Here is a 26,609-nt window from a genome sequence, read left to right as displayed (position 1 = left end):
AGGTGCTCCGAGTGCATTTTTGTGCATTGCTTTTAACTATCTGGTAAACATGATGTTATTAATTATTTATAGCATCAAATAGCTCTTTGTTGACTTTATCAAAAATGACCTCTAGCTGCTTTTAAACAGTATGCAAAACATGCAATGTATTTGCGTTTACTTCCTTCTCTGTTCAGGATTAGTCACCAATTTTTGTCTATTGTGGCTCACGTCTTGCCTGCTTTCTGTTTGCTCTTTCTTTCTGAGCCTGTTTGAGTAAGTGAAATAATATGATGATGTTAGAGTATCACCACTGGGATTACAGCAGTTTATGTAGCTGTTTTATTTGATCAGAGATATTGTATCATTTAGACATTTCACTGTCTTTTGGGTGTTTCTTCAACTATGTGCTTTAAAGGGTCATGAAACCCCACAACACATCATCTCCACTCATAATGTGACGTTCAGCCATCACTGTTGTATGTTTTGGAAGTAGCTCATTATTTAGGATTGCAAGTCTTGGTCTGGGATAATATTTATAATTACATTATTTACTCACTCTCATGTCGATCAAAACCTGTATGACATGTTTCTTGGAGATGTTTTAATGAATATCACAGTCCATCTTTTCCATACAATGGAAGTTGATAGTGACCCACTATAAAGCTTAAGAAGGACCAAATGGATCACGAAAGTAGTCCATGTGACTCCTGAATCATGGGCCAAGCCTTCTGAATGCACACGGTAGGCTTAGATGAGAAACAATTCATTATTTAGGCTTTTTCAGTGAAATATTTGTTCTAATTTTGCCTTTATCAACTACAATTGTATTAAAAAGATAGACCTGAAAACATCTCCTTTGGGTTCTGATGAAGAAAGAAACTCAACAGGTTTCTAACGACATGAACGTGAGTCTCACTGGGTCTGCATCTTTTAGCATGTATGCATGGCATCATTAAGCTCTATCGGTCTCTACAGCAACCTATCAATTTGTAATTAACAGTAGTGGAAAGAGAACGGAAAAGATTTTTGCTGCTGAAGAAATAATTAACTTGAGGATAAGTAGAAGTACTGAGAAATAAAATGTCTCAAGTAAGAGTAAATAAGTAGTTTGCTGAAAAACAACTCGAGTAATAACTTTACAAAATTCAAAAGATTTAGAACAAACTGATGCTTTTGTTCACCAAAGAATGCATTGAATTAATTTAAATATATTGCCAACACATTAGTAATGTTGCAAATTATGTTTACTGTTTGAAATAACCTGTTATTTTATTTATTTAAAAATATTATTTGTACATATTTAACAACCATCATTCCAGTCCACTAAGAATAAACTGTGAAAAAACAAAACCTTAAAGTGATAGTTCACCCAAAAAGGAAAATTCTCTCATCATTTACCCTCATGCCATCCCAGATGTGTATGACTTTATTTCTTCTGCTGAACACAAATTAAGATATTTAGAAGAATATTTCAGTTCTGTAGGTCCATACAATGCAAGTGAATGTGACCAAAACTTTGAAGATCACATAAAAGGCAGCATAAAAGTAAAAGGGGTAATGTGTGTATATATAGGTAATTTCTTATATGACCTATATGACCTTGAAAATAATTTTGTTTTGAATTTTCTTATGAATATTTTCTCAAATATTGAACCAATCCTCATAAATTATATACCGTTTGAAAACTGTTCTGTCCATTTAAAAACAAACAAACAAAAAAAACACATGACATTTTTTGCATACCTGAAATGAGTAGAATAACAAGGAATAACCTAATGTATCCCTGGGTGGGTGGGTGGGTGGGTGTGTGTGTGTGTGTGTGTGTGTGTGTGTGTGTGTGTGTTCGTTCAGCATTGTAGATGTGTTATGGTCTCGCCAATTAATTTTGGTGTGTGTGTTATGCATAGTGGCTGAATAATTTTTTTAATAAATAAATAATTGTTCTGTTTTATAGTCCAGTTAATAGTTTTATAGACCAGTTCAATTTTGTGTGTGTGTTTGTGTTTGCACTCTTGTTTAGTAGTCTCACCCCTTCATGTATGTGTGTGTTTTTTTCTGCATTGTGGCTGTTTTTTTATATAATAAATAATGAAACCAAACAATCTGTGATTTTTAGTGGTTCCCATTCATTTCCTATTGTGGTCATTTTTGACTGGGAACAGTGCAAGTGTAACTTTATGTTTCTACCACTTAGACTGACCAAATTAACTCATTTCTTTGTGTGTGTTCAGATATCAAATTGACCAATAGTCACCAAGTCTCGTGCTCGTTAGATAAAGGAAACCAGTTTTATTGAAGAAACAAAATTGATTTAAGGAAAAAATGACCGAAAAGTGCATGAGGGTTAAATATAGATCTTTTTCTCACTCACACCAATCATATCGCTTCGGAAATTATGCGAATAACCACTGGAGTCCTATGGATTACTTTTGTGCTGCCTTTATGTGCTTTTTGGACCTTCAAAACTCTGTCCACCATTCACTTGCATTGTGAGGACCTACAGAGCTGAAATACTGAAATTCTAAAAACCTTTGTTTGTAATTAGAACAAGAAAGAGCAAACGAAGAGTGAATTTACAATTTTGGGAGAACTATCTATTTAAGGAATCATTTGAATATTCTAAGTTGGTACTCAATATTTTTTTAAATTATTATTATTATTATTTGAACAGTTGAACGTTGCTGGGGTGTTTTGTTTTACACTTGCAAGTGAAATTTTGGTGTTAAGTATGGCGAAAAAGTTGCTAATTTCTCACAAAATATATCGTTATACTATTTTTAGAGGTGAAGCCTTTTTTATGCCCTATTGTTTTGAAAGAAATCAAACCGGATCAAGAGGACAAGTACATCAGAGTCTCTAGTTTAAGAAACCGACTTCTCACAGCTCCTAAAATGGCAGCTTCAATGAATAGTACATGCAAAACTTGCATTGGTGCACATAGAGGAACATTTGATGAATGCAGCATTAATTTAAACAGAAATAGTCATTTATAACATTATGCATGTTTACTGTAATTCTTCATTAATGTAATGCATCCTTGGAGAACAGAAGAATCAATTACTTTCATTAGCAAAATGCCTTATGGTTCTAAAACTGTTGAAGGGTAGTGTTTAGCTACCCACAGCAGTGGCACAAAAACCATATATTTAATGTATGCAATGCCGGTAGAAAATGACGAAAATAAAAAAAATTGCAGATAATCGAACAAGTTGTTCTCCATCATGCAGCCCTCTTACTGCCTGGAGCAATCTCATCCTCACCTCACTTTGGAGACAATTGAAAGCCTAAATGAATAATGAATGAATTTCCAAACACTCCTCTGCGCTTTGGTCTTCTCTATTTATAACGTGGCTTTTATTCAAAGATAAAAGCCACGTTTGTCTCATTCAGTTGTAGAAGGTAAAAAAAGCTTTTCATCTTTGCAGATGGTGTGAAGCCACCATTATTAGAGACATGGTTCTAGCAGCACAAACATTTCGATTTTTGCACTGTACAAGATTATACCGATTATGATTCCGTGTTTGAATAGTAATTTAAACTTTTGCAATGTATATTGCATTTTATAGGAACACATTAGATAAACAATAATAAACACAAACAATAATAAATGGATGATAAATACAACATATAAAAATCTGATTTAATTATTTAATAAGACAAATGGCAGCCAGGACAATTGAGTTCTTAAGTCTATTTGTCCTACATTTTGGCAGATTGTACTATTTCTGTGATCAGACGGAAGCGACTTAAACTCCTTGGACAGGGGGTGGCCAGGATCAGCCATTCATTGATCAATTAATGCATTTAGATTAAGTATGGAAAATAAATATTAATCTATGCTGAACATAGAATGTCTTACAACATAAAATGCCATAAATGTGGTACTATAAATACTATGTGTGCTCAATACATGTACGGAGTAGAATTTCAAAGGCTTAATCAGATAAGAAAAAAAAGAGGAAAATGTCAGTATTTAGTGGTGCTCGCTAAAGCAAATATCGCCATAATAATCATGTGTACTAATTAGGGATTTCAAAAAACGTTTACATTAAATTCAGCATGTAACTTTTAGTTCATTTGCCTGATAAACGTTGAAATGAGTGAAAAACGCAGATTTGCACTGAAGGATGGACCCGAGCCATTTCTTGTGACCAGAAATATAGCAACTTTTACTGAATGTTTGCTGTGTAATGCAGAATAAATTAGGTGTGAGTCCGTATGAGATTGTAATATTTTTTATGTTTCGATTAATGCCACATTGCACCTGGGATCTTCTAAAACACTTGGATCATAAAGCTGAAGCTAATTAAAACCGTTTTGCCACCTTCAAATATCCTTGTGCGAACCCGATTAGTTATCCATATTTGTGATCCAATTTCCTGGATGAAAAGGACTTGCATTTTAAATCTGCAGTATATCTGCAAAAAGTTTTATATATATATATATATATATTTTTTTTTTACGAGTTCACTCTTACATTAGCTCATACAGTTAGCTTGGGCTATAAGCAACAAAAGTTTTTTCCAGAGGCATCCGGGTACTAGAATCATCAAAAACTATTGCAAAAATAATGAAACTTGCTAAACTTTTTTTTAGCTTTCTCTTTGAGGAGGATGATGATGTCAAGGGAACATAATTAGATCATATTTAACATGACATCATTCATTTGTATTTCACTGTTGTTCTGTTTGTCATCCTCAGTGAGATCAGTCAGATGGACCTAGGCCTCATTGTGGAGGTGTGGAACAAAGGTCTCATCTGGGACACCCTGTTGGGAACAGCCTGGATCCCACTCAAAAGCATTCGCCATTCAGAGGAGGTCAGGAAATCTTTAAAACCTTATTAGGGCGTATCGCATTCTTTGCTGTTTTAATTTCTGTTTAGTTTTAAGGAGCATTCAGTGACACTTTTCTTTGCTAAATTGTAAACTTTTAAACAAAAAGAAAAGAATAGTATTTTTAAGAGATATGTACTCTCACATGCGATTTTAAAGATGCTAGTCATATCAGTCTTGGAGAAAAATCTGCTTTATTTGACAGCACTTGTAAAGCTGATATGGTGCTGGGTGCACATTCGCAAGCATCGACATTTTTAGATCATATGATAAGCCGAATATTACCCGCTTCATCTCTATAATCCCCCGTAATTAGACATTCACTCATAGAATAAATTAATCAGGACTAAATGCAAATAGTGCATTTCTATTGCTCCGGAAAGCAGAAATTTAGCTCCATTGGGTTGCTGAATCTATGCCGCTATGAGTCACCAAAACATAAGCAAAAGAATTACACCTTTAACCAGGTGCGACCCTGTAGACACATGTGTTGACATAGTATTTTGTACATTGTATCAGTTCAGAAGACTCTGGGCTGTCAGTAAAGGGTTAAAATTTTGACAAACGGAGTCATGTTTCAAAACAACATGGCGCCAATCACAGCAGAGTTTGTCTTTGGGAGAAATACCAACAGAACTACTGCTGGTAAGAAACCAAATTAAGTTTTACAGTGAAACCTGTTTGAGTCAAAAGATAAGTGTCTCTAGTTTCATCCAATATGCCATTTTAAAAATGCAGACAGACAGCACACTGGTGGTCATTTACTAAATACAGTATTGGATGCTCCCTTGCTCCCTAGCTTTCTATGCACCTAAGTGCAGTCACTCCTAAAATCTGACCAAAAAATCTGTTTCAGGCTGCAGATGGTGTTTGGACCACTCAACATGTTTGGCAGACATGGGACAATGATAATCAGAACATAGATTCAGAATTTATAATGTATATTTTTATTTTAAAATGGTTTGCAGTGATTGGATGATGCTGACCATTACTTTAAATCAGAATTAATTATGCTAATATCTGAAAAAATATCTAAAAACATGAATATCCAACACTTTAAGATTTTGCAACTTCATCCATCTGTCCACATATGTTGACATATATTTTTAGGAAAACTATTTGCTTTAGATGTTGATTTTTGTTGTTGTTTTTTTAGGTGCTACTACTAAAAAAATCAAAAAGGGACATGGAATATGCACACAGCAGTCACACTCAGCTCTCAGGAAGTTGAAGTGCTGAGTTTAATGTGATGAGTAACATTTCCCCTCTCTGAACAGGAGGGCCCTGGCGAGTGGACATTCCTGGACTCTGAAGTTCTGATGAAGGCATATGAGATATATGGGACTAAAAATCCAACACAACATAAAGTTCTGCTGGATACTCGCTTTGAGCTGCCGTTCGGTAAGATTTAAAATAGCCAAGTGTTGTTTAAGATAAACTTATCTTTATGTATACATTTCTTCATTCTGTTATAAGTACCTTTTAATACAGTACTTGAAACTTCTTGGACTGCCATAATGATTAGTGTTAGAACATTGATTGCGATTCACAGTTCTATTTGCTCAGGTGGAAGATGATAAAGACTGGCAGAAATATTGTTTGCTGGCTTTTTATGTGGTATGTTTCACCATGGCTGTTAGAGTGCTCTCCTGTATGCCTCTCTAATGCTTGTGCCTTAGATTGATTTGTTTAAATGCCATCAGGGTTGAGTGAGCCTCCTTCAGGCAGCTGCTTTCTTTTCTATTTAATCAGTTATCAAACTTCCACTATGCATTCTGCACCTATGCACACTAGCTTAAAGATGTGATGTGTCGCTGTCTCTCTATATCTCTCACTGTCTGAAATGGTGAATACTGTCATATTTCACCCTAAAATCTAAATAAATAAATTATATTTTTGCTTTGATGGCATGTCGAGGAGCCTGCAAATGTTTTTCTTTCAAATATTAATAACTACAGTCTTGACATTTATGTTTCATGTGAACATAACTTCACAGAAAATAAACGGAACATAAAATATCATAGCATTACTTGATTATCTTTAAAACGAGCCCACACACAAGGCAGTCGGATGCATAGATCATTAGATAATTGATACAAAGCACAACAGCATCTGGCATCTTGCAATCTGGCTGAAAACACATAAGCTTTCCTGGATCAGATGATGTGATCGGAAATAATAAAGCATCATAGAATGCTCAACTAATCAGATTGGGTGCAAAAAGTCATCCAAATTTGGGCAGAGAGACATGCGATTGGTGACTGTTACATATGGCAACCAGAAGATGGTGCCAAGTACATGGCACTGACTTAAATGATGACTCAAATGGCACAGATTGAATCTCATTCAATCACAAGCATAAGTTTGCATGCTATACAAATCTTTAGTCGTTGTGTTTGCGTGTTTAATTAGCTCTTATATACAATTATATTTTTAGTTGTTTGGAGACGCTTTTGGACACTGGGATAAATTATTTTGTAATGCTATTACGAGGGGTGTGCAGCGAAGCCACTATATGTATGGATGGATGGATGGATGGATAGATAGATAGATGTAATGTATCCATTCATATGACAAAATTATCTGTATCTTTCAGGAAAAACATCAGGATGCATTACAGAAATTAGAATTTTCTGTGGTCAAATGTGCTTAATTGTCATGAAAATAATGTCAAAACATCTTAATGGTTAAAAATATGCTTTTTTTATTACAAATAAATAAATAAGGAAATGTATTTGATTTTGGTGTGAAATATGACCCTGACATGTTTTCGTGAGGTTCACCGGAATAGCTTTCTTAAATTTGAAGCCGCAAGTTGATTTGTTTTTCCTCAAAAATACTCTTCAGTTTTTTTCTGCAAAACGCATCAGGCGGTCAGAGAACAGACTCTGGGCATTCTATCTGACACTGACACCAACGAGGATCCATTTGATGGAGAGATAAAAGGAGGGTTGTGCTTTTCATTTACAGGTTGAACATCACTTTGATTTGCTTCCCTTTATAAGACTTGACAAAAATAAAGAAAAGAATGCTTGACAGCTGTCTCCATTGTGAGTGAAGCTCTTGGATGAATTGCCTGTAAACACAGACACAGGTTGTTGAAAGGTCGAACTTTCGTAAGCAGCATATTTGGCCTGGTTAACTCCCATTGATCCCATTCACAAACCTGTCTGTTTTATCTGAACACTTTGAAGCTACACTCCTCATGTGTAGCTATCTCTCAATGTCCTGAATGCCTTCAAAGCACCAACAGTCTACGGGATACAGAGTATGCCATTCCCTCAGTTCCTTATGCCACAGTATCTTAAGCACTAATCGGACAGAGATTAGTAACCGACTGTAGATTTTAAATGTGTATATCTGCTAAAAGTTAATTCTGTACATTTTTAGGAGTACACTAAAAAAAACTGTGGATGGCCTCAAAGCTAACAGATGTGACTAAAAGCCACAAAACTCCAATTTTGATTTTGTGTGGTCTTTAAAGTGAAGTACAATGTAATGCACTCGTCTTTTAACCAGCAAACTATTTTTGAGGTCCCTCAGCCAAGTAGCTCATTATACATTTAAGGGACCTGAATACATAATCATAGCATGTTGGGACAAGCAAAAGGCTTGCATAGAGTTCTATGTCTTGGACAATGTCATGACTCTCCACCTCTCCTCCAGAAATCCCAGAGGACGAGGCTCGATACTGGACTGGCAAACTGGAATGCATCAATTCTATGGGCATGCATGATGAGGTGAGGGCTCTGCATGTGTAGCTAAACAGCAGCATGCCTTCAGTATTTCAGTACATGGGAAGTTGCTTACGATACATATAGTAGTTGACCATCATTGCATAGGATTTGGAATGGAAATAATGTGGTAAAGCAGAGCGATCGAGAAAATGACATGACTATAATAATCATTCTAATAATTCTAAAGAAAATTGCATTTACATGCTAGTGTTATTGACATAATGAAATTAAAATTATGGCTCAACATAATTCTAAATACATTAATAATTATAATAATAATAATATACAGCTAATTTGCAGATTGTCAGCAATGTCTACACTTTTTTGAAACCCATTTCAGTTGCAATTTGCATTTCAATGTGTAATATGCTTATTCAGTGTTAATATTGCTATATTCAACATTGCTCACATTAACTTAATTTGATTGATTTTCTTATCTACTTTATGTATTAGAACCATACATCTAAGACAAATATACCATGACAATGTTTATGCTTTAGATAAACATTTTGCACTTGAGTCAAATTACACAAGGAGCCAGTCTTATGTTTTTCTTCTGTTTCTCTTTTGGTTATTTTAACAGTAGTGTCACAGCTTTGGTATGGGATCAGCATGTGTGTGGTTTGAGCAGTTTCTTTTTTTTTTTTTTTTTTTGCTGTGTATTGATAGACTAACAAAACATGCATGCTTAAACTGTTAAGTACAGATCTGTACATGTTATTCTTATCCATTAATCTTTCACAAAATCAAGCCAAAACATTTTAATTAAGTATTTCTTAAATTAACCAGTTTCACAAGTAATAATCTATGTTATAAAACATAATTTATCTAAACTGTATGAGGCAGAGTCCAAAATGTTGCTACTCCTCTATTATAATTATTCAGTTTAATTTGAATATTTGTGTCAGATAGTGCGGGTTATTTTGTCTCTCACAGCATCAGAAACAGTTTCTCAGTGAAATGGCATCTCTCACAAAATGGACACAAATGAAGAAGTAAAGTAAAAAAAAATATATATTGCAATGGCTGATTTTGTTTCTCCTATAATGTTTTTACCACTTACAGATTCAAATAACATTATTATTGGAATATGTATGTTCAGTAACTAAGGCTGTTAAGAGTCTTAACAGTGATGTGTTGTCAACTATACTTTTTATATACATTTTGATAACTTCACAGCATTTTCTAATCAAAACATGAGAGGAAAGCAATAGTCTTACGATTCTGTTTTTTGAGTACAGTAGTGATGCAGTGTGTTGTACACATATGGCAGATGTTGACTCTCACAGTCTTTTGCCCTGTTTTATCTCCTCTTGTTAATTTCCCTTACAGGATGAAGTAGCGGGACGCCCACTGCCATGCGCTGCCTCTCAGTGCTGTGAGTGAAAATATCTCTCCCCACACTAGATGGAGCCATGACATCATGCCTGATGCTTCACAAAACACTCCACTCCTTTATTCTCACATGCCACCTCTTGTCACTTTTGAAATGTTGATGTTCACTTAACGTTTTGTGTCTTAAAGTGAAGCATCTTCCACTTGCTTTAATTCTTATTAATAATAATTCACATTGTAACTGAAATGTCAGTCTTGATATATAATTTTGTTTCTGCACATCTCTCACTCTTGATTTTGAAACTTAACAGGCAACTATTTTGGATGGGCCGACAGCCAGAGTATGTAATTCGTATTTATATAGACCTTATATAGTAACCCTGTACTGTAGATCCTTCCCTGGATACAGTATCCCAACCCAGCCCCCCAACCCCTCCACCCCAAAACCCTCAGTTCTGCTTCAGTGCTCGTCTTCCATCGGATGAGCCCTGAAGAAATTAAATTTTCAGGCACACTTATACAACTTGTACAACACTTCTAAACAACCTACTTTAGTCATTGCATCAGTTCTCTTCTTGCATAGAAACATTAACATTAATAATTAGGTGGTTTGTTCAGTCCGTATGCATGTTGTTATTATTCCCAAAGTTCCTTCCGTTTTCTTTTTTTAACCTTCAATTTTTACATAAGTTGTTTTTGTATACATTGTGCATTGCCTCAAATATCCTGCATTTATTTCATATTACTTATTTTTTTTATTGACTAGTGTGACTAGTTTGTTTTTAGAGAGAATACATTTTACTTCATCAATTGTTCAAAGGGACCGTATCTATTTTAATTCAAATGTTCACAATAGCACTTACAAAATCCAATTATGAAGTCAATTGTTATTTTATGTGTTCGTCATCTGGAAAATCTCACTCTTTATAGCTTTGGATGACCTGGACAGTGCTGTGGATGATAGGGACAGTGACTACAAGAGTGAGACGAGTAGTGGTTTGCCTCCCCGCTACCACACCACAGCCCAGCCCAACTCCTCACTGCACCAGTATTCCATGGGACCACGCTTCCAGCAGCACATGGACTCATGTGCTGACTCTTTGCACAGCTTTGAATTTGACTATAGAGACCACCATGCAAGCAGGTACATTCTGTTCTCATAAACATGCATCCTTACTACACTAGTAAACAGGACAACTGTGCATGAACAGAGGAAGGGGCCCCCCCGTAAAAATGTTGTCCCGAGCCCCGTGTATTTTAGCGACAGCCCTGTTGATAAAAACACAATCGGAAAAATGCAAATTTAAATTTTTAATATGTATTTTATGATCACATTTCTGATAGTAGGCTAATGAGAGAGAGAGAGAGAGAGAGAGAGAGAGAGAGAGAGAGAGAGAGAGAGAGAGAGAGAGAGAGAGAGAGAGAGAGAGAGAGAGGAGTTAGAGTTAGAGTTAGAGTTAGAGTTTAAATAAACTCAATGAATCTGTAGGAATCAGAATTTGTCTGGCAAATAGCCTGTTGGTTGCAATTTATCCTGGGTTGTTAAGCAGAACTTAAATGTAGAACACTTGAAATGTAAGAATGAATCTCTTGTTTTTGGCACTTGTGACTAACATCAGAGGAAAAACTGAAATGTGGTATTCTTAGATTGTGGTTAATCTGGGTCTCTTGTGTAGCCAAGCAGAGTACTAATCCAGATAGTTCTATTAATTCAGATCTCTTTAAACCACAAAAGGCTTACAGTGGTTTTATTTGTTTTGATCATAATGCTATAGTGAAATTTAAAAGCGCTTTCTTGGTATAGTAATGACTGAAGATTTATGCTTTTTTTTATTTATTTTTTTTATTAATGGAAATACCAAAAATGCCTTGATGCCAAAAATGAAAATTCTGTCATTATTTACTCACCCTCATTTTGTTCCAAACTTGTGTAACTTTATTTCTACATTGGAACATTAAAGGAGATTTTAGGAATCATTTACTTTTTAATGCATTTTTTTTATTTTTTATAAATGTATATAATTGAAGTGAATTAGTGACTAATTTTGCACCACATCTCCATTTGTGTTTCACGGAAGAAATGCAATTATACTTTTTTTGTTCAACATGAGTGTGAGTAAATGATGACAGAATTGCTTTTTTTTTATCTCTTTAACTTAAACTGCAAAATCCTATTTCACGTCATTGCTTAATACATCACTATTTTTATGGTCTTGTTGTCAGCAGCTTTTTATCTCTTATGTTGAAATATATTTTTCTCTTTGTTTCTTTTCTCTTTTTGCATCTTTTCCATCTTTTAATCTCTGCTAGAACTCTTAATCGGAGGGGTAGGGTTAGAATTGTCCCAGTAGATTCAGGCATGGGTGTGGAGGACTGGGAGGTCAAATTCAAACTACAGGGTAAAAGTGCAATGGATGAGTTCCTTGATAAAGAGGAACAGACATGGGTTGAAGAGAATGACAGACAAAATGAAATTGCTCATATTGCAAAAGCTTACCATGAACCCATAGTCCACCAGTTGTCTCCAACCAAAAATGCTTCATTTAGGACTGCTTACCCAGAGAGCTATGCCACCATTGACCGAAGACGAAGGAAAACAAATCGGGACCCAGGAGGGATGGAGGATGCCAGAGTAGATCCTTTCCCACCCGATCTTGCACTCCTCCGTCAAAAACGAGGCGAGCTTGTGCAACGTCAAGTGAAAAAAATGGAAGAGGCTGATGAAAACATGATGCCATGCCTGAGGCCATATAAAAATGGCTTACTCTACAAAACTAGAATGTGGGCCAAAAACAAGGTAGAAAACTCACTGGGGAATTATGTTGCATATCAGGAGGAGGAAGCATCCAGACTAAGGGAAGATGTTGGCTTTGATTCTGAGGGTTCAGATGAGCTGCAGTATTCCATTGGCTCTGAAGAAGAGTTGGAGGAAATGACGTCATTAGCTAAAGCGCTCAGAGCTGAGGAGAAGAGGAAGTATGGTCACCATGGATATTTCTCTACTTATGGTGGCCAAACTGAAAAGCTTCAAGGTTACCGTGAAAAGAAGAGCGGAAAAGGTAAAATTGGTGGATGGGCTTCAGAGGTCATGTTGTCTCCGGTAGAGGAACCTAGTGATGAATATGTTGATCCTATTGATGAGCTTCAGTGCCTGGTTGAAACCGTATCTGAATATCTAGCAGAAAAAGAAGAGGAGATCAGTAAATATGAATCTTTGCCCAAGTCTAACAAATCAAGATTGTCATCTCAGAGTAGTGCTAGAACAGACTCTGTTGGAGATTTGCAAGGTATCACCTCTAAGGAAGTAAAAGAGAAACCCATAGATCCCATAGAACGAACTTCTGGTGGTACCTCTGACCATGGAGTGGCAGGGGTAAAGAATGCCATGAGTTCATTGTTTAGCTCTTTAACTGATAAAGTTTCAAGCTCAAAACAAGTGGGTTCCAAGTCTGTTGAACAATCCGAGACACCAAGTAATGCTCCCATGAGTTCTGGTATATCAAACTTGTTCTCCTTTATGCCAAAGTCCCCAAGCCCAACTCCAGTAGCTGTGGTATCCCCTACTCAGGAGCCTCAGTCTAAGAGGAAGTTTTCAATTCCATCCCTTTTGCCTTTCCAGTCATCTGATGCCAAGACACAGGGAGAAAACCAAACAGCTCAACCAATCAGAAGTGAACCCATCAAATACAGTGGCATCACAACTCCCACTGAGGCACCATCCTCTGTAAAGTCAGTGTCTGGAAAAGTGAACCCACTAAACATTTTCAATGAGGAAAATGTGGTGAATGGGCCAGGCAGAAGCTATTCACAAAATGGCAGTCTAGCTCTAAAAGATTGTGATGCATGTCAGAATCAGCCAGGTGATCAGTCCAGAGTTGTGAATGGCAATAGAAAAATGGCAGATGCATATCAGAATTCTGTCAGAGGAAAATGGAAAACAGATGGTTATACCTCTTTCGAGACAAATTGTGAAAATACATACATTAAGCCTATAACCCAAAAAACACCTGAAGAGTCAGGGTTTTTTAGTCCTTTCAAGAAATCTCTCAGTTCATTAATCTCACATGGTCCTCCAGTGTCTCTGCAGGCTCAAACACAAACAGTTTTTCCTGTCTTCAGATCAGCTGAGGGCATTAGGACAGAAAATCTTGCAGAAGATTCCTCTCTTGAAGGCAAAACAAAACATTCCTTTCTCTCCTCTGGCAATGTTTCTTCACCTCAGCCTGCAAAGGATAAAAAAGAACTGTTTAAATGTGCATCTGTTGAGGATGATAGTGCATCCAAAAGTATGCCACAAAATTCAGTTAAGCCAGTTCAAACTCTTCCTGTAACAGATGTAGTTCTCTCTCCAGTTCATGACAATGTAAATTCAACACCTCAAAACCATAAAGATCACCTTGAGGCAACGGCAAAGGGGAATAAAGAAACAGGCTGGTTTTCTAGTCTTTTTAAGATGGTACCAGCTGAAGATCTGCAGCCTGGTACTCCACCTACCCAAAGGCCTAATATTCAGAGCTCTCTGTTGCCTCCAGTGTCAAATCAAAATATTGCAAGTGTGCAGCAGCAGAATCCAGCTTTTGCTAAGGAAGAAATACACCAACTACACCAAAGACACCAAAATCCTGGTCCAACTGAAGTCCCATATGTTACAGAACAAAAAACATCTAATCCTGAATGTCAGGGCCTGTTCTCTGGTTTGTTTAAGTCAGTTGCATCTGAGGATGCATCAGGTGCCCGAGCAGCTCCTAATCAACCACAGCAAGGAGGTATACTCTCAGGATTCATGAAATTTGCCTCCACAGGTGACATGAAAGAAGGTACTCAACTTAATCAGTCACAACTAAGGAGTAAGTCTGCTCAAATAATAAATCAACCACAAACTTGTCAACAAAACCAGCCTCATCTGCAAATAAAAGACAGTCAGTTCTCTCAACAACAGTCAACATCTGCAAATGCATCACCTCAACAAGCAGGTATTTTGTCTAGCCTTTTCAGATTTGCCTCTGCAGACAATATCTCATACACTCAAACAAAGATATCCCAGCAACAACAAGTATCATCAAGTGAGAGTTTTCATCATCACCCGATCCAACAGAATATTGAGGAACAGATTTTTAAACTACCTCAACAGTCCAGAATACAATATCAGCTATCAGACCCACATCAAAAAGCCAAATTAGATGAAACTAGACAAACTGAATGTGTTGCCCACCAAGTACCTTCCCAACAAGATGGACTTCTCTCTGGCCTTTTCAAGTTTGCCGCCTCAGATAATGCCTCTCAGTCAACACAACAAACGCATGCATCAACCAGTCAGTCCACTCCTGTACAGCCAAAATCTCAAAATGTACTAAGACGAAGCCTTTCCTCTCAAGATTCATTTAAACAAAAACCCCAGTTAGGTGGGCTCTTCTCTACCTTTCTTAAAATGTCTTCCACTGAGTCGCAGGAACTGAATACACCACCTGAATACACCACTCAAGAAAACAAGCAACATCCTTGTTTGGAACAGCCAACTGTTAAAAAACAAAGTTCTCCTTTGGCGAGGCAAGATGTGTCCTCTCAGTCAGGAACTTTTTCTGGTCTATTCAGTAAAATTATATTCTCATCTGAAGATGTATCATCAAACAGGCAGAATTCTATTGAGCAGAAACAAGAGCAGAAAAATATGCCAACTGTGCTTTCCACTCAGCAAAGTCAATCCAATAGACTGCTGCCTCAGCTACCCTCTCATAATGAAGTTGTAATGCAGAACCAAAAGCCCCCTACACAACAAGGTTTCTTATCTGGAATATTTAGCCAGTATACAACAGATATTTACCCTGCCAAACCAGTGGAAATGGTTGTGGAAGAATCACATCTGAAGACCAACTCTACAATCACCCCAGGAGTTCCTAGACACAAGGTAGCACACCAAATGAATGTGCCTAACAGCTGTGATGCAGAGAGCCTTGATTTGAGGACACCAGCTAGTTATGCAAGACTACAGCAGAATTGTGCTTCATACACTTCAAGTAGCACTGGTCATTTACCACACTTGTATAACTCACAAAACCTTTTTCTGTCAAGTCATATGAGAGACACTTCATATAGCACTGAAAATCTTTCTAGCTTCCCTCTTGGTTGTAAGTCAAAATCAATAATGTCACAGGAATATTTAAGGCAGAGTTATCCTTCCTTACATAGTATATCTGGACAGTATGATTGCCAGCAAGACTCAGCATCATATCCAAATTGTGGACTTAGTCCCAATGATGAGCAGCTTGGATCATGGATCCAAGAATCTATTTTGTGGCAACAGCTAAATGATCAGTCATTGGGCTACTATCCTGATGGACATACACCAGGTGATGAATTCCAGGAATATTCTCAGTGCTTAAATCATGTAAATCTGGATTATAATCAACAATATTGTCCTACAGAACCATGGATGAGATGGCATACTAACAACAGAGAGAGCTATAATCAACCAGAGTATTTCAAAGATATTCCTAATAGTTCAATAAGACAGAGGGTGTGGAATAGCCATAACAGCCTGGACGTGATGAGTAAACAAGAGTCGGGAGGTGTATTGAATTTGAGCATGAAAGGTAATGCTAAATTTGGCAAGTGCCGCTCATTTAGTGCAGAGAGTTGTAACAGTCTGAACAGTATCTCATATCACGAGGGCTATTATGAGGAAACACCTCCCCATCTGTCTTACTGTGCTAATAGACAGCATGTCTATCAAGACACATCAGAAATCTTCAGCGAAACTGGGAGTAATGGAAGCTATGTTAATGTAACTACAGGTCCTAAACATTGTAACATCTCTTCAAGCAACATTGATGTGGAGGAACATATGTATACTGAGGAGTCTGAGTGGTATCAACAATGGCTTTCACTTTTGGACCAAGGAATGTGGTGGCCTGCAGATGATGGAGATTGTGGATATTTTGTCTACACTGATTATGAGTATATTTATGCCCTATTGACAGATGAATCTGGACGATATGTCTATGCATGTGCTCCTGAACAAGAGTGGGGAAATGCAGGAGACTTCTATCCTAGTGCCTGGCTATATAATGACATGGTTCGAGTTTGTGGTTTTAAGATACCTCTTTACAATGAAGATGAGCTTCTATGGCTTCCAGGGCAAGACCAAAGTCAAGCTGAACTTCTGACTGCACCACTTGACTTATCTGCAGCTTATAGAAAAGGCAACCAAATCATGAATCTGAACCTCGAGCGTTTCTCTCAGATGTTTGAGGATTCTATTCTTAATCAAAAAAAGCAAAGTCTGGATTTTTTCACTTATCGATTCAACAAGATTAAGATGGATGCAAGACAACAGTTCCAGAACAATTGTGGCTACAGGGATCCATCTCAGGAAGCTGTTGACCTTTCATTTAATGGTGCCAACCACAATAGTGCAAATCTCAATAGCCAAGGAGTAAAAAAACTGTTATCCCAGAAGGTTTCGATTTCTTTTTGTGCTGCCCCTACCACAGATTCATCTACCACAGGTGTATACAGCTACTACCAGCCTCAACAAAGGCGCCGCTCCTCCACTGGAGTGCAAGGAAAGCATATAGATGATGTTTCAGAACAAGAGTGGCAAAAGAGAGTACAGCCTGATGAGGAGCAGCCAAACCGATCCATTAAGAAAATGTCTTCTTTTCTGTCCTCCATTGTTGGAAAAAGTCCTGTTTTAGAATCAACCAAAAACACAAATGCCTCACGGTTACCTATTGCCAAAGATGCCCAATATGCAGGACAGATTCAAACCCAAATGAATAAAGCCTCTGAAACTCAACATGTTGATCAGCAAGCCAAAAACATTATCACAACAGGTCTTCAGAGTCTTAAATCAAAGGTCATAAAGGAGGACTCATCTTTTGCAATAACTCAGTCAGAGAGTTCAAATCATTTGGCATCAAAACCAGTTTCCACAACTTCTGGACTTTTACTAACATCTCTAACACAGTCACCAGCTTCCGGAGCTTCTCAAGGTGCAACCTTGTCAAGCTTATCTCAGAAACCCAGACTGGCTAAACAAGCTACAATGTCACAACAATCTTCTGTTCCTTTAACATCCCTTGGCTCTACTACTTCAGCTTCAGTAGACTCAAATGTTACTTTCAGATCTACTCCTCCAGTAGTTTCTCATTCAGAGGATACATATAGTGAAAATTTATCTGAGCAAACAGGTGGGTTTTTAAACCTTTTCAAGACAGAAGTGGGAATAGAGGAGCCAAAGTCAGAACCCTCTAAACCCACTCAATCAGTAACTACACAACAAGAGAAGGTTGGGTCTGCTTTTGTTAGCATACAAACATCAACTCCAAACCAAGATAAAACTGGAATGTCTAGCCTTTTAGGGTCAATAGGGGATTTTTTTAACACAGAAAGTTCTCCTCCTCATATAGCAACAAAGACGAATCTGCAGCAGTCTCCCTCGCAATCATTTTTGAAAAATTATGTAAGCAAAGACTGTGGCCAAACATCAACAATGCCTATGGGAATTCTGAAAAAACAAACTGTGACTTCATGTGGGCAAGGTGGTCAGTCAGAATCACATATTGCATCACATTCATTTCAAGGAAAGTGCATCTCAGGTTTTCAGATATTTTCTACTGAAGCTAACATGGGACCAGTACCGGGGAGATCTCAAACTATGCCACCAACAAAACCAGAAGGTTCCCCCAAGATATCTGGTGGGTTGTTTGGCATCTCTGTTGGGGATATATTCTCTGGGACACCAGCAACTAAAGAGGAATCTTCAGGCAAAGGACTGCTGTCCATATTTGGTGGTTCCAGTCAGCAACAAGCTCCACATCAAACTGGTTCTGCCTCTTCTCAAGAATCAATGGAGGGTGCATCTGCAAAAGAGCCACTAGGGAAAAACACTTTGTTTGGTGGTTCCAGTATGCAACAGACTTCACAACAATCTGGATCCTCAAATCAAACTCGCACATCAGGATCTGCTCCTCCCAAAGAGATTCCTGGTCTGAATTTATTTTCTATGTTCAGTGGCACTAGTACACAGCAGTCCTCAACAAATGTTGTTTCTTCCAGTCAAAAACAAACACCAGGCACTGCCATTCCAAAGGAAGCAACAGACATTGGATTTCTCTCCATGCTCAGTGGTTCCAACACTCCGCACACTTCTGTACAACCTGTAGCCTCAAATCAGACTCCTTCAACTGGAGCTGATCCAATAAAAGATACACCAATAACAGGACTGCTGTCTGTGTTCAATGGCCACCATCAAACATCACAACCAGGATCTACCACTCAGACCATATCTCAAGAGACTGGACAACCAAAAGAGCCTCTGGGTAAAAGTTTTTTTTCTGTGTTTGGTGGTTCTGGTCAACAGTCAGCTTCGCAGCAGGCAGGATCAATTTTTGGTGGAAGATTAGGTGGATCTTCAAGCTCTAGTGAGAGTCCAGCAAAAGGCTTATTCTCTTTGTTTGGATCCCAGAGCCCACAGCCACCAGAAAGTACATCATTAAAGATTCAGCATACACCTACATCTAGTAGAATGTTGCCAGGAACTAGTTCTAATGATAGTCCACCAAAGGATTTACTCTCCATTTCTGGCATACCCAGCCACCCACAACCTTCACATTGTAGCTTTAGTCCTGAGTCGGTTGTCCCGAGTAAAATGTCCTCTGTAACTGAAATTCCCCCATTGTCTTGTGGACCTAGCCATCAGCAATCCCCACAACCAGATTCAGCGGCACATTTAACTGCTCTTGATAGTAAAGAATCGAAAGAGCCACAAGATAAAGGCTTGTCATCTATGACCACTAGACTAATTACAAAGCCAGACTCTTCTCAACCCTCCTCACTTCTAAGCCAACTGCAATCAAATGAAACTCTTGGTAAAGGTGCTACACCTCAGCTAAGTGAGTTACAGGTTACACCAAGCTCTGATCCAACTATGCCAGCCCCAAAAGCACCTCAAGAGGTATTGACAGCTGCTGATGGTAGTTTTATATCTTCTGAATCTTGCAAGTCACCAGCACACCAAGAGGGTTCTTTTGCCCAGGATATGGTGCAACAGAAAGAGGGGGCCCCAGGCTTGTTTTCAATGTTTTCTGGGTCAGGCTTTCAAAATGCTCCCTCTCAGACTGGATCTATTCTTGGTGAAATTTTCCCTGGTGCCCCAGGATCAAAGGAAATTCATGGTACAAGTCTGTTTTCTGTGTTTTCTGGACCTACTACACAGCCCAGTGCAGCGTATAAAGTCGAGAATAGTATACCAGGTGCTGCTGCATCTAACGAGTTACCAGGAAAAGGTTTATTTTCTAGGTTTGGTGGGTCAAGTCCTCAGCAGACCACTCCTCAGGCATCTTCATTATTAGGAGGTATTCTACCTGGAGTAGCTTCTAAAGATGCACCTGGACAAGGCCTTCTTTCCATGTTTAGTGGTCCCAGTCAAACATTTACACTTAATCAGTCAGCACCAACATCAAAAACATCTGAAACTGAGGGGCTGTTCACATCATTATTCTCACGAGGGGATGCCACTGAGGATAATAAAACAAAGTTCAGTGGCTTTGGCCTGTTGAATATGGCATTCATGGAGGAAAATAAATCTGAACCACAGAAGCCTCAGGATGATGTCTCTAAGCATTCCATTCCCATGGCCCATCAGGGTGAAACAGCCTCTGTTACTTCAGTTCCAGCTGATGTGACAGAAAAACACATTGAGCCAGTTGCTGAGAAAATTCCTGTTGAAGGAAGTAATTTGGATGTTACTCAAGAGACAAATAATAATAGTTTATCTGGAGAAGGTGTATTAAAGGATACTGATTCAATTTCAGGGCAGAATGCAACAACAGAGATTCAATCTACAGGTTTCCAACATCAGCATATAAAAAGGACTGATTCAACACAACCAAAAGTTCCTAAATCTGAGGGGCAACCTAAAACTTCAGAACCACAGAAATCTGTCATGGACTCGCCAGCTGAAGCACTCACTGGCTTCATGTCTAAAATGTTCTCTGGTGCCGGTTCAGCAACAAATTCATCAGGTGGTTTCTTCTCCCAACCACAGTCTTCAGTTTTTCAGAAGTCTTCACCTGCACCAGGGCCTCAAACCCAACAAAAAAAATCATATTTTGACTTTCCCAGTAGCTTACCAACAGAATCCATAAAAAATGACCTTTTTAGTATGTTCAAGTCACCAGATCCAGCCAAATCAGCGGACATAGCACCAGCTGTTACCTCTATTCCTCAGTCCCTTCAGTCAGTCAAAGATCAGAGTGAACAAAATGATTCATTATCAGCATCTTCAGGTGATGTTACATTGTCTGGAGGCAAAGATGATAAAGTTATAGTTGAAACGTTTTTACCTTTGAAAGAAATGCCTGCTAATGATACTTCAAGTAATTTAACACTGGCAACTGTGGACCCTACAGCAATTGAAAAAGTTATTAAGGAGGCTATTAATGAAGGTGAAGTAATACATGATAATCCCATTGTCAACGTTTCTAAACCTGAAGCTAAGATTGCAGACAAATCAGTACCTTCAATAGACAGTACCTCAAAAATGACCCATCAGCCTCTGACAACAGAACCCTCTCAGTCTGTATTTGGCATGCCAGGGTTTACTGCACCCAAGTTTGGTTTCATGGCTGGAGCTGCAGATGCTGGAAAGTCTTTTGGATCATACTTATCTTCACCTCCCACAATACCAAATACAGAAAGTGCTAATATTCTTTCTGGATTCAAGTCATTTTCAGCTGGGCTGTTTCAAGACGAGAAGCGAGTGGCATCAAAAGAAGAAACTCCAACATCTTTGTTTGGAAAAAAATTAGGTTTCCCGTGGCAGAGAGAAACTTCATCACCTCCTACGCAGCAAACACCCCCTGTTGTTACAACCCAGCCTAAAGCTCAGCAGAATAAAGTAGAAATTCAAGATAAAACAAGTACAATAAGAAATGGCAGTTTTACCTCTAAGGACAAAAATGGTGAAATAACACACCCTGTTGACCTTAAACAAGAATTTGTTGCACGTTATGAAAAGAGCTCTGATACAGAAGTCCAAAAGAGGGTTGTTGTCTTAGCAGATAACCTCCAAATCAGTACATCAAAAACTGATCCTCTTTCTCAAAAAGAGCTAGAAATCCATATCCAGACCCCACTTTCTACAGATGTCTCCTCTGGATTACAGCAGGAAAAGGACCTTTTGATTCTGAAAAGGCTAGTAGCAGCATAATAAATGGTTTCGTAAACCATTTAGGTTGCACTGACTCAGTTTACATGCACAGTTATGCTTCTAATCAGTAAATTAGATATAGTGATAATAACCCAAATTGTTAATTAGGTTTTCTTGTTAATTTGTTAACTTGATGCTCACAGGTGTCAGCTACACTTGCTATGCCACTTAAATTAAATGATTTTGTGCATAGTATTTATAGTGCATAGTATTTATTATCAAAACTCTTCATTATCAAAATATTCCTATATGCAGAATAAGAATTGTAATGTGCATGTAAACATGCTTGCTGAGTTTTAGTTTCAGGAAATGATGGCTTTCCCAATGTGTGATTGTCATTCCTCAGTGCTTATGTGTCTTTTGTAACTGTGCTTTGCAACTGTGCTTTGCTTCCTTGTGACTTTGCATTTCTAGTTGTGTGTAGTATTTACCATATTTCATAACTGATAAGAGTTTAGACCTGCTAATGCAGAGCATGTCGTTTTTAAAATCACATGACCATATTTATGACTGCAAAATCTAAATAATCTTAAATTTAGAATTTGTAGAGATAATTTCTATTTAATCTATATATGTTATTACTCACTTAAGTTTGTTTCTTTTTTAAACTAGCCCTGTGGACTCCAGTCGCTTTGGATCTTCTGGGAACCTCAGCCAAGCTAGTTCTCAGCTCAGTGAGGCTGGTCAAGAGAACACTGCCTGTTCAGAATTGGAGGAGTCCTACCATTCCTACCACAGTACAGGCTATCGGCCATCCAGAAATGGGCATCACCCTGTCAATGGACAAAATTCCTGGGGGGAGCATGATGGACTAAAATCCTCCCAAGAAAATGTAAGGAGTCTAGGCAGTAGCATAAAAAAGGAAGTGGTTTCTCAAGTGGACAAAACAACTGATAAATCTATCAAAAGGTATTTATTGTGAATTTATGAGCAGAACCACACAGAATTTGCATATGCAGAATTCAGATGACTGACATTCTCAAACTTCTACACTTTTCCCACATCTTGCATGTTTGTGAGTTAAATATTTTGGCTGATTTGCATAGTGCTAATTCAGGTCCATGAAGCTTTAACACATTTGACCATGTAAAAATTAATTCTGCAGATTTCTCCCCAAAATCAATGAAAAAAAAAATTCACATTTATTTTTTTTCAAAGATTCTGTCTGGGCCTGCCATGATTTCATGCAGTTTAATTTGTAAAATATGTACATACAATAGAAAGAGTTCAGTTGCATAAGAAGTTTCTTGTTTCCAGCTTACGGGATGCTACACGATCACCTTCGCCGTTCTGTTCATCTAGAGTGCGCTGGCTGAAGGCAATCAACAAAGTGAGAATTCAGCTTAAGGAGGTATAGTAGGGAGGACATACCCTTCATTTCCTTTGTCTATTCCTTCTCCGATTTATCCAGTGTCACACTTCAGCTCAAACACTACCCTCTTTTCTCCTATAAACCTGCACTAGTCACTAGCATCTTATCAATTAGGGCTGGGTGGTATGACAGTATATACAATGTAAATCGATTGAAACTTTGCTATAACATTTATACCGTGTATATATAAATTGCTATTGGGCATCACTTCTTTGTTCTTTACACAGATAATTTTTTTTTCCCAGCTATGTAAAGCTATACAAGTCAAGATAAGGAAGTACACATTAAGGGATGTTACATGAAATGGAGTAAAAAAATGGTTAGGGCTGCTGAGAATGTTGCAATTTGCCTTACTAATATAGAAGGTACAGTACGAGTGTATTGCTTATTTTTAGATGATTTGGCTTGTCTAATAATCAAGAGTTAGAACCATCTGTTTTTATAATATTTGTTTGACTGTTTTGAATCATTTGTTTTCAACAATGATAGCAGACTAATTAATTCATGATGAGCAATCTTATCTTTTGGTTTGTAATCCATCAAGTTAAAAAGGAAAAGAGAAAGTAAATCAAATTGCGCTTACATTTGTAAAGATCACTGGATTTTTCAAGATTAATTTAATTAAATGTATTTATTTAATATTTACAGTAAACAGTGTAAACCATTTTTTTCCAACAGAAATGACTATATTGTGATTTTAAACACCATCATTTAAAATATGCTTATACTGTGAAATATGATTTTGGTCATACCACCCACCTTATAATCAATCTATTATACAACTATCACTTGAATTTGATTTACTTGTACTGCACACCAGCATGTAAGTATGGATTACACAACCCCACTCAGCTCATTCATCAACATCTGTTTTGAATTGGTTGAGTTTTACCTTTTAAGATTTTAATAAGTTAAATGGACACTTTTGAGACTTTTAGGGGGGACATCTTCAGTTGTTTAGTTCAAACTTATAGAAAGCTAATTTAAATGAGAGTGGTAATCTACCAATATGATATTAGCCTTGTAAGATATCCTGAAGGGTGAATTCTGAGGATGCCTGTTTACCCCAGACCACACAGCATTAATCTGCAGAGCCAAGGTCAAAGTCTGAAGAGTGGCTGTCTGATATCACTGATAAAGTCACAGGTAGTAATTAAACATAGAGCAGGAGCTAGAGATGGTGTTTGTGTCTTGAAAAGTATTTATAGACAGGTTGAAATATATTGGGGACCTGATATTTAAAGTAAAAAAAGTGAAGTACATGCCTGTTGGTTAGGCCTAATTATTCAAGTGGAATATGCTGAAGATGGTTTAAGATTTAATTATTATTTTGTCATTTGTGTAGTATTTCTAAACGTACACGTGTGGTGGTTAAACATTTATGTTTTTGATAAACATTCAGTAACATACAGTATACATTTTGTTTGTGCTGTCAGTCGATTACATTTTTAAATTGTGATTAATCGCATAATTTGTTTGGTTGTTTGGAAAGTGCTGAAATTTGACACTATATATACTTATTTTCTTGTCCAAATGTATTTTTTCCATCTTCAGAAGAAACAAAACAATATGTAGTAATATTATGCTTTATTAACATTTTCCAGACAAAGCATTCCACAATATATACATTAATGCACAAAATGATCAGCAATTCAAGTAACATCCCAGATAGCAATAAGTCGGCGGGCTGCTGGCGGTGCTCCGGCGGCAGTAGAAGCGGCAGAATGGCAATATCGCAAACACGTTTCACGGCGTTCCGCCGGCGTTATAACGAAGGCGGACCGTCGGAGGCAAACGCTTTTTTCGAGCGATCTGCCGCCGCTTATTGTGTGTGTGTGTGTATATATATATATATATATAGCATGCAGTTTATCAAGAATAATGATTGATCAAACCAGACAAATTTCCATTTGGCGTTTTAATTCCACATTTCAAAGTACAGTAACTGTCATTGAAACAAGATGTCAGATCACTGAAATATAAATAACAGAAAAATACAAACATTATATATACACACACACACACACACTAAAGAACATGCAGGTTTCCAATTCAATTTTACCATGGTAAAAAAAAATTTTTTTTTAAAAAAACACTATTGTAACACTTACAATAATTGTTAATAATATAAAGAGGTCAGCTCTGGGATGAAAAGAATTACCAGTAAACATAAGCAATGAGGATATTTGGTACCAAATAAAGTGCAGGATACCAAATAAATTGAGATATAACATCATATTTACAAGTCATTTCTAACAATAGGTTAAGTGGTAATAATTTAGAGTAAAGCTCTGGAGTAGAATATACCATTATAACTGCAATGCTGACCTGTGGCACAAGGATTTACAAGCTATATTTAACAATAGAATAACAGTTAAGCACTGTGACGGAATGAAAGTAGAATTTCTGGTACTAGTTAATGTGCAATATCAAATATCAGGCATGAAATAGGATTTACAAACTATAATAGAATCGATTAAGCACTGACGGAATGAAATAAGCCAATACTAAATTCACGGTAAGTAGAATATTTGATACCAGATAATGTGCAAATATCAAGTATTAGATGTATAATCTAGGATTTACAAGCTATATTTAAAAATAGAATAGTTAAGCACTGTAACAATGAAATAAGCAGCAAATTGTATATGAAATAATTGAGATCTTTGGTATCAAGGAATGTGCAGGATAACAGGTATAATATACATTTTGACATTCAACTTACACATGACAACAAGTGGGAATAAATATAATTAACAGCAGAAAATCTGGCTGTAGAGAACACAGCCAATCAGAATGTCTGGAGAGGTTGGGGACTGCGTGGCGTAGTGGGCTAAGAATCACCGGTTTTCCCCGACCTCCAGAATGAGGCAGTGCAAATTGGCATATCTTCAGTGATTCCTCGTGCGCCTGTATAAAAGGACAAACCATCCCATATTCATCCAAAGAGCTGCCCTCAAAGCAGGGTCACGTGAGAAAAGAAAAAAAAAGCAATTTCCACAGTGAACAGTGTGGATTGGGTGAGTGTAGTCTGACACTTTTAGCAGGCTTTTTTAGGGGTCTTGATGTTACTGACTGCAGGATAAAGAAAGGGTTCCAGTTGTCAGTGATGCTGGGGTGTCAGTAGTCAGCCTAGGT

General features: G+C 37.5%; 1 protein-coding gene across 2 annotated transcripts in view; it reads left to right on the top strand.

Annotated features, from left to right (window-relative positions):
• Positions 1-26,609, top strand: part of unc13bb (unc-13 homolog Bb (C. elegans)) — a 110,271-nt gene that overhangs the window by 31,786 nt on the left and 51,876 nt on the right. For both annotated transcript variants that reach the window (XM_052116764.1, XM_052116763.1), the window contains exons 4-10: positions 4,684-4,801; positions 6,094-6,217; positions 8,483-8,556; positions 9,886-9,931; positions 10,819-11,032; positions 22,712-23,008; positions 23,357-23,450. In XM_052116764.1, the coding sequence (XP_051972724.1) occupies positions 4,684-4,801; positions 6,094-6,217; positions 8,483-8,556; positions 9,886-9,931; positions 10,819-11,032; positions 22,712-23,008; positions 23,357-23,450 (967 nt within the window). The remainder of the gene's footprint in view (positions 1-4,683; positions 4,802-6,093; positions 6,218-8,482; positions 8,557-9,885; positions 9,932-10,818; positions 11,033-22,711; positions 23,009-23,356; positions 23,451-26,609) is intronic.

The sequence above is a fragment of the Xyrauchen texanus genome, chromosome 44 (assembly GCF_025860055.1).
Source record: "Xyrauchen texanus isolate HMW12.3.18 chromosome 44, RBS_HiC_50CHRs, whole genome shotgun sequence".
NCBI lineage: Eukaryota > Metazoa > Chordata > Actinopteri > Cypriniformes > Catostomidae > Xyrauchen > Xyrauchen texanus.
Note: the sequence above shows the minus strand (reverse complement) of the source record. Positions and strands in the feature narration are given on the sequence as shown.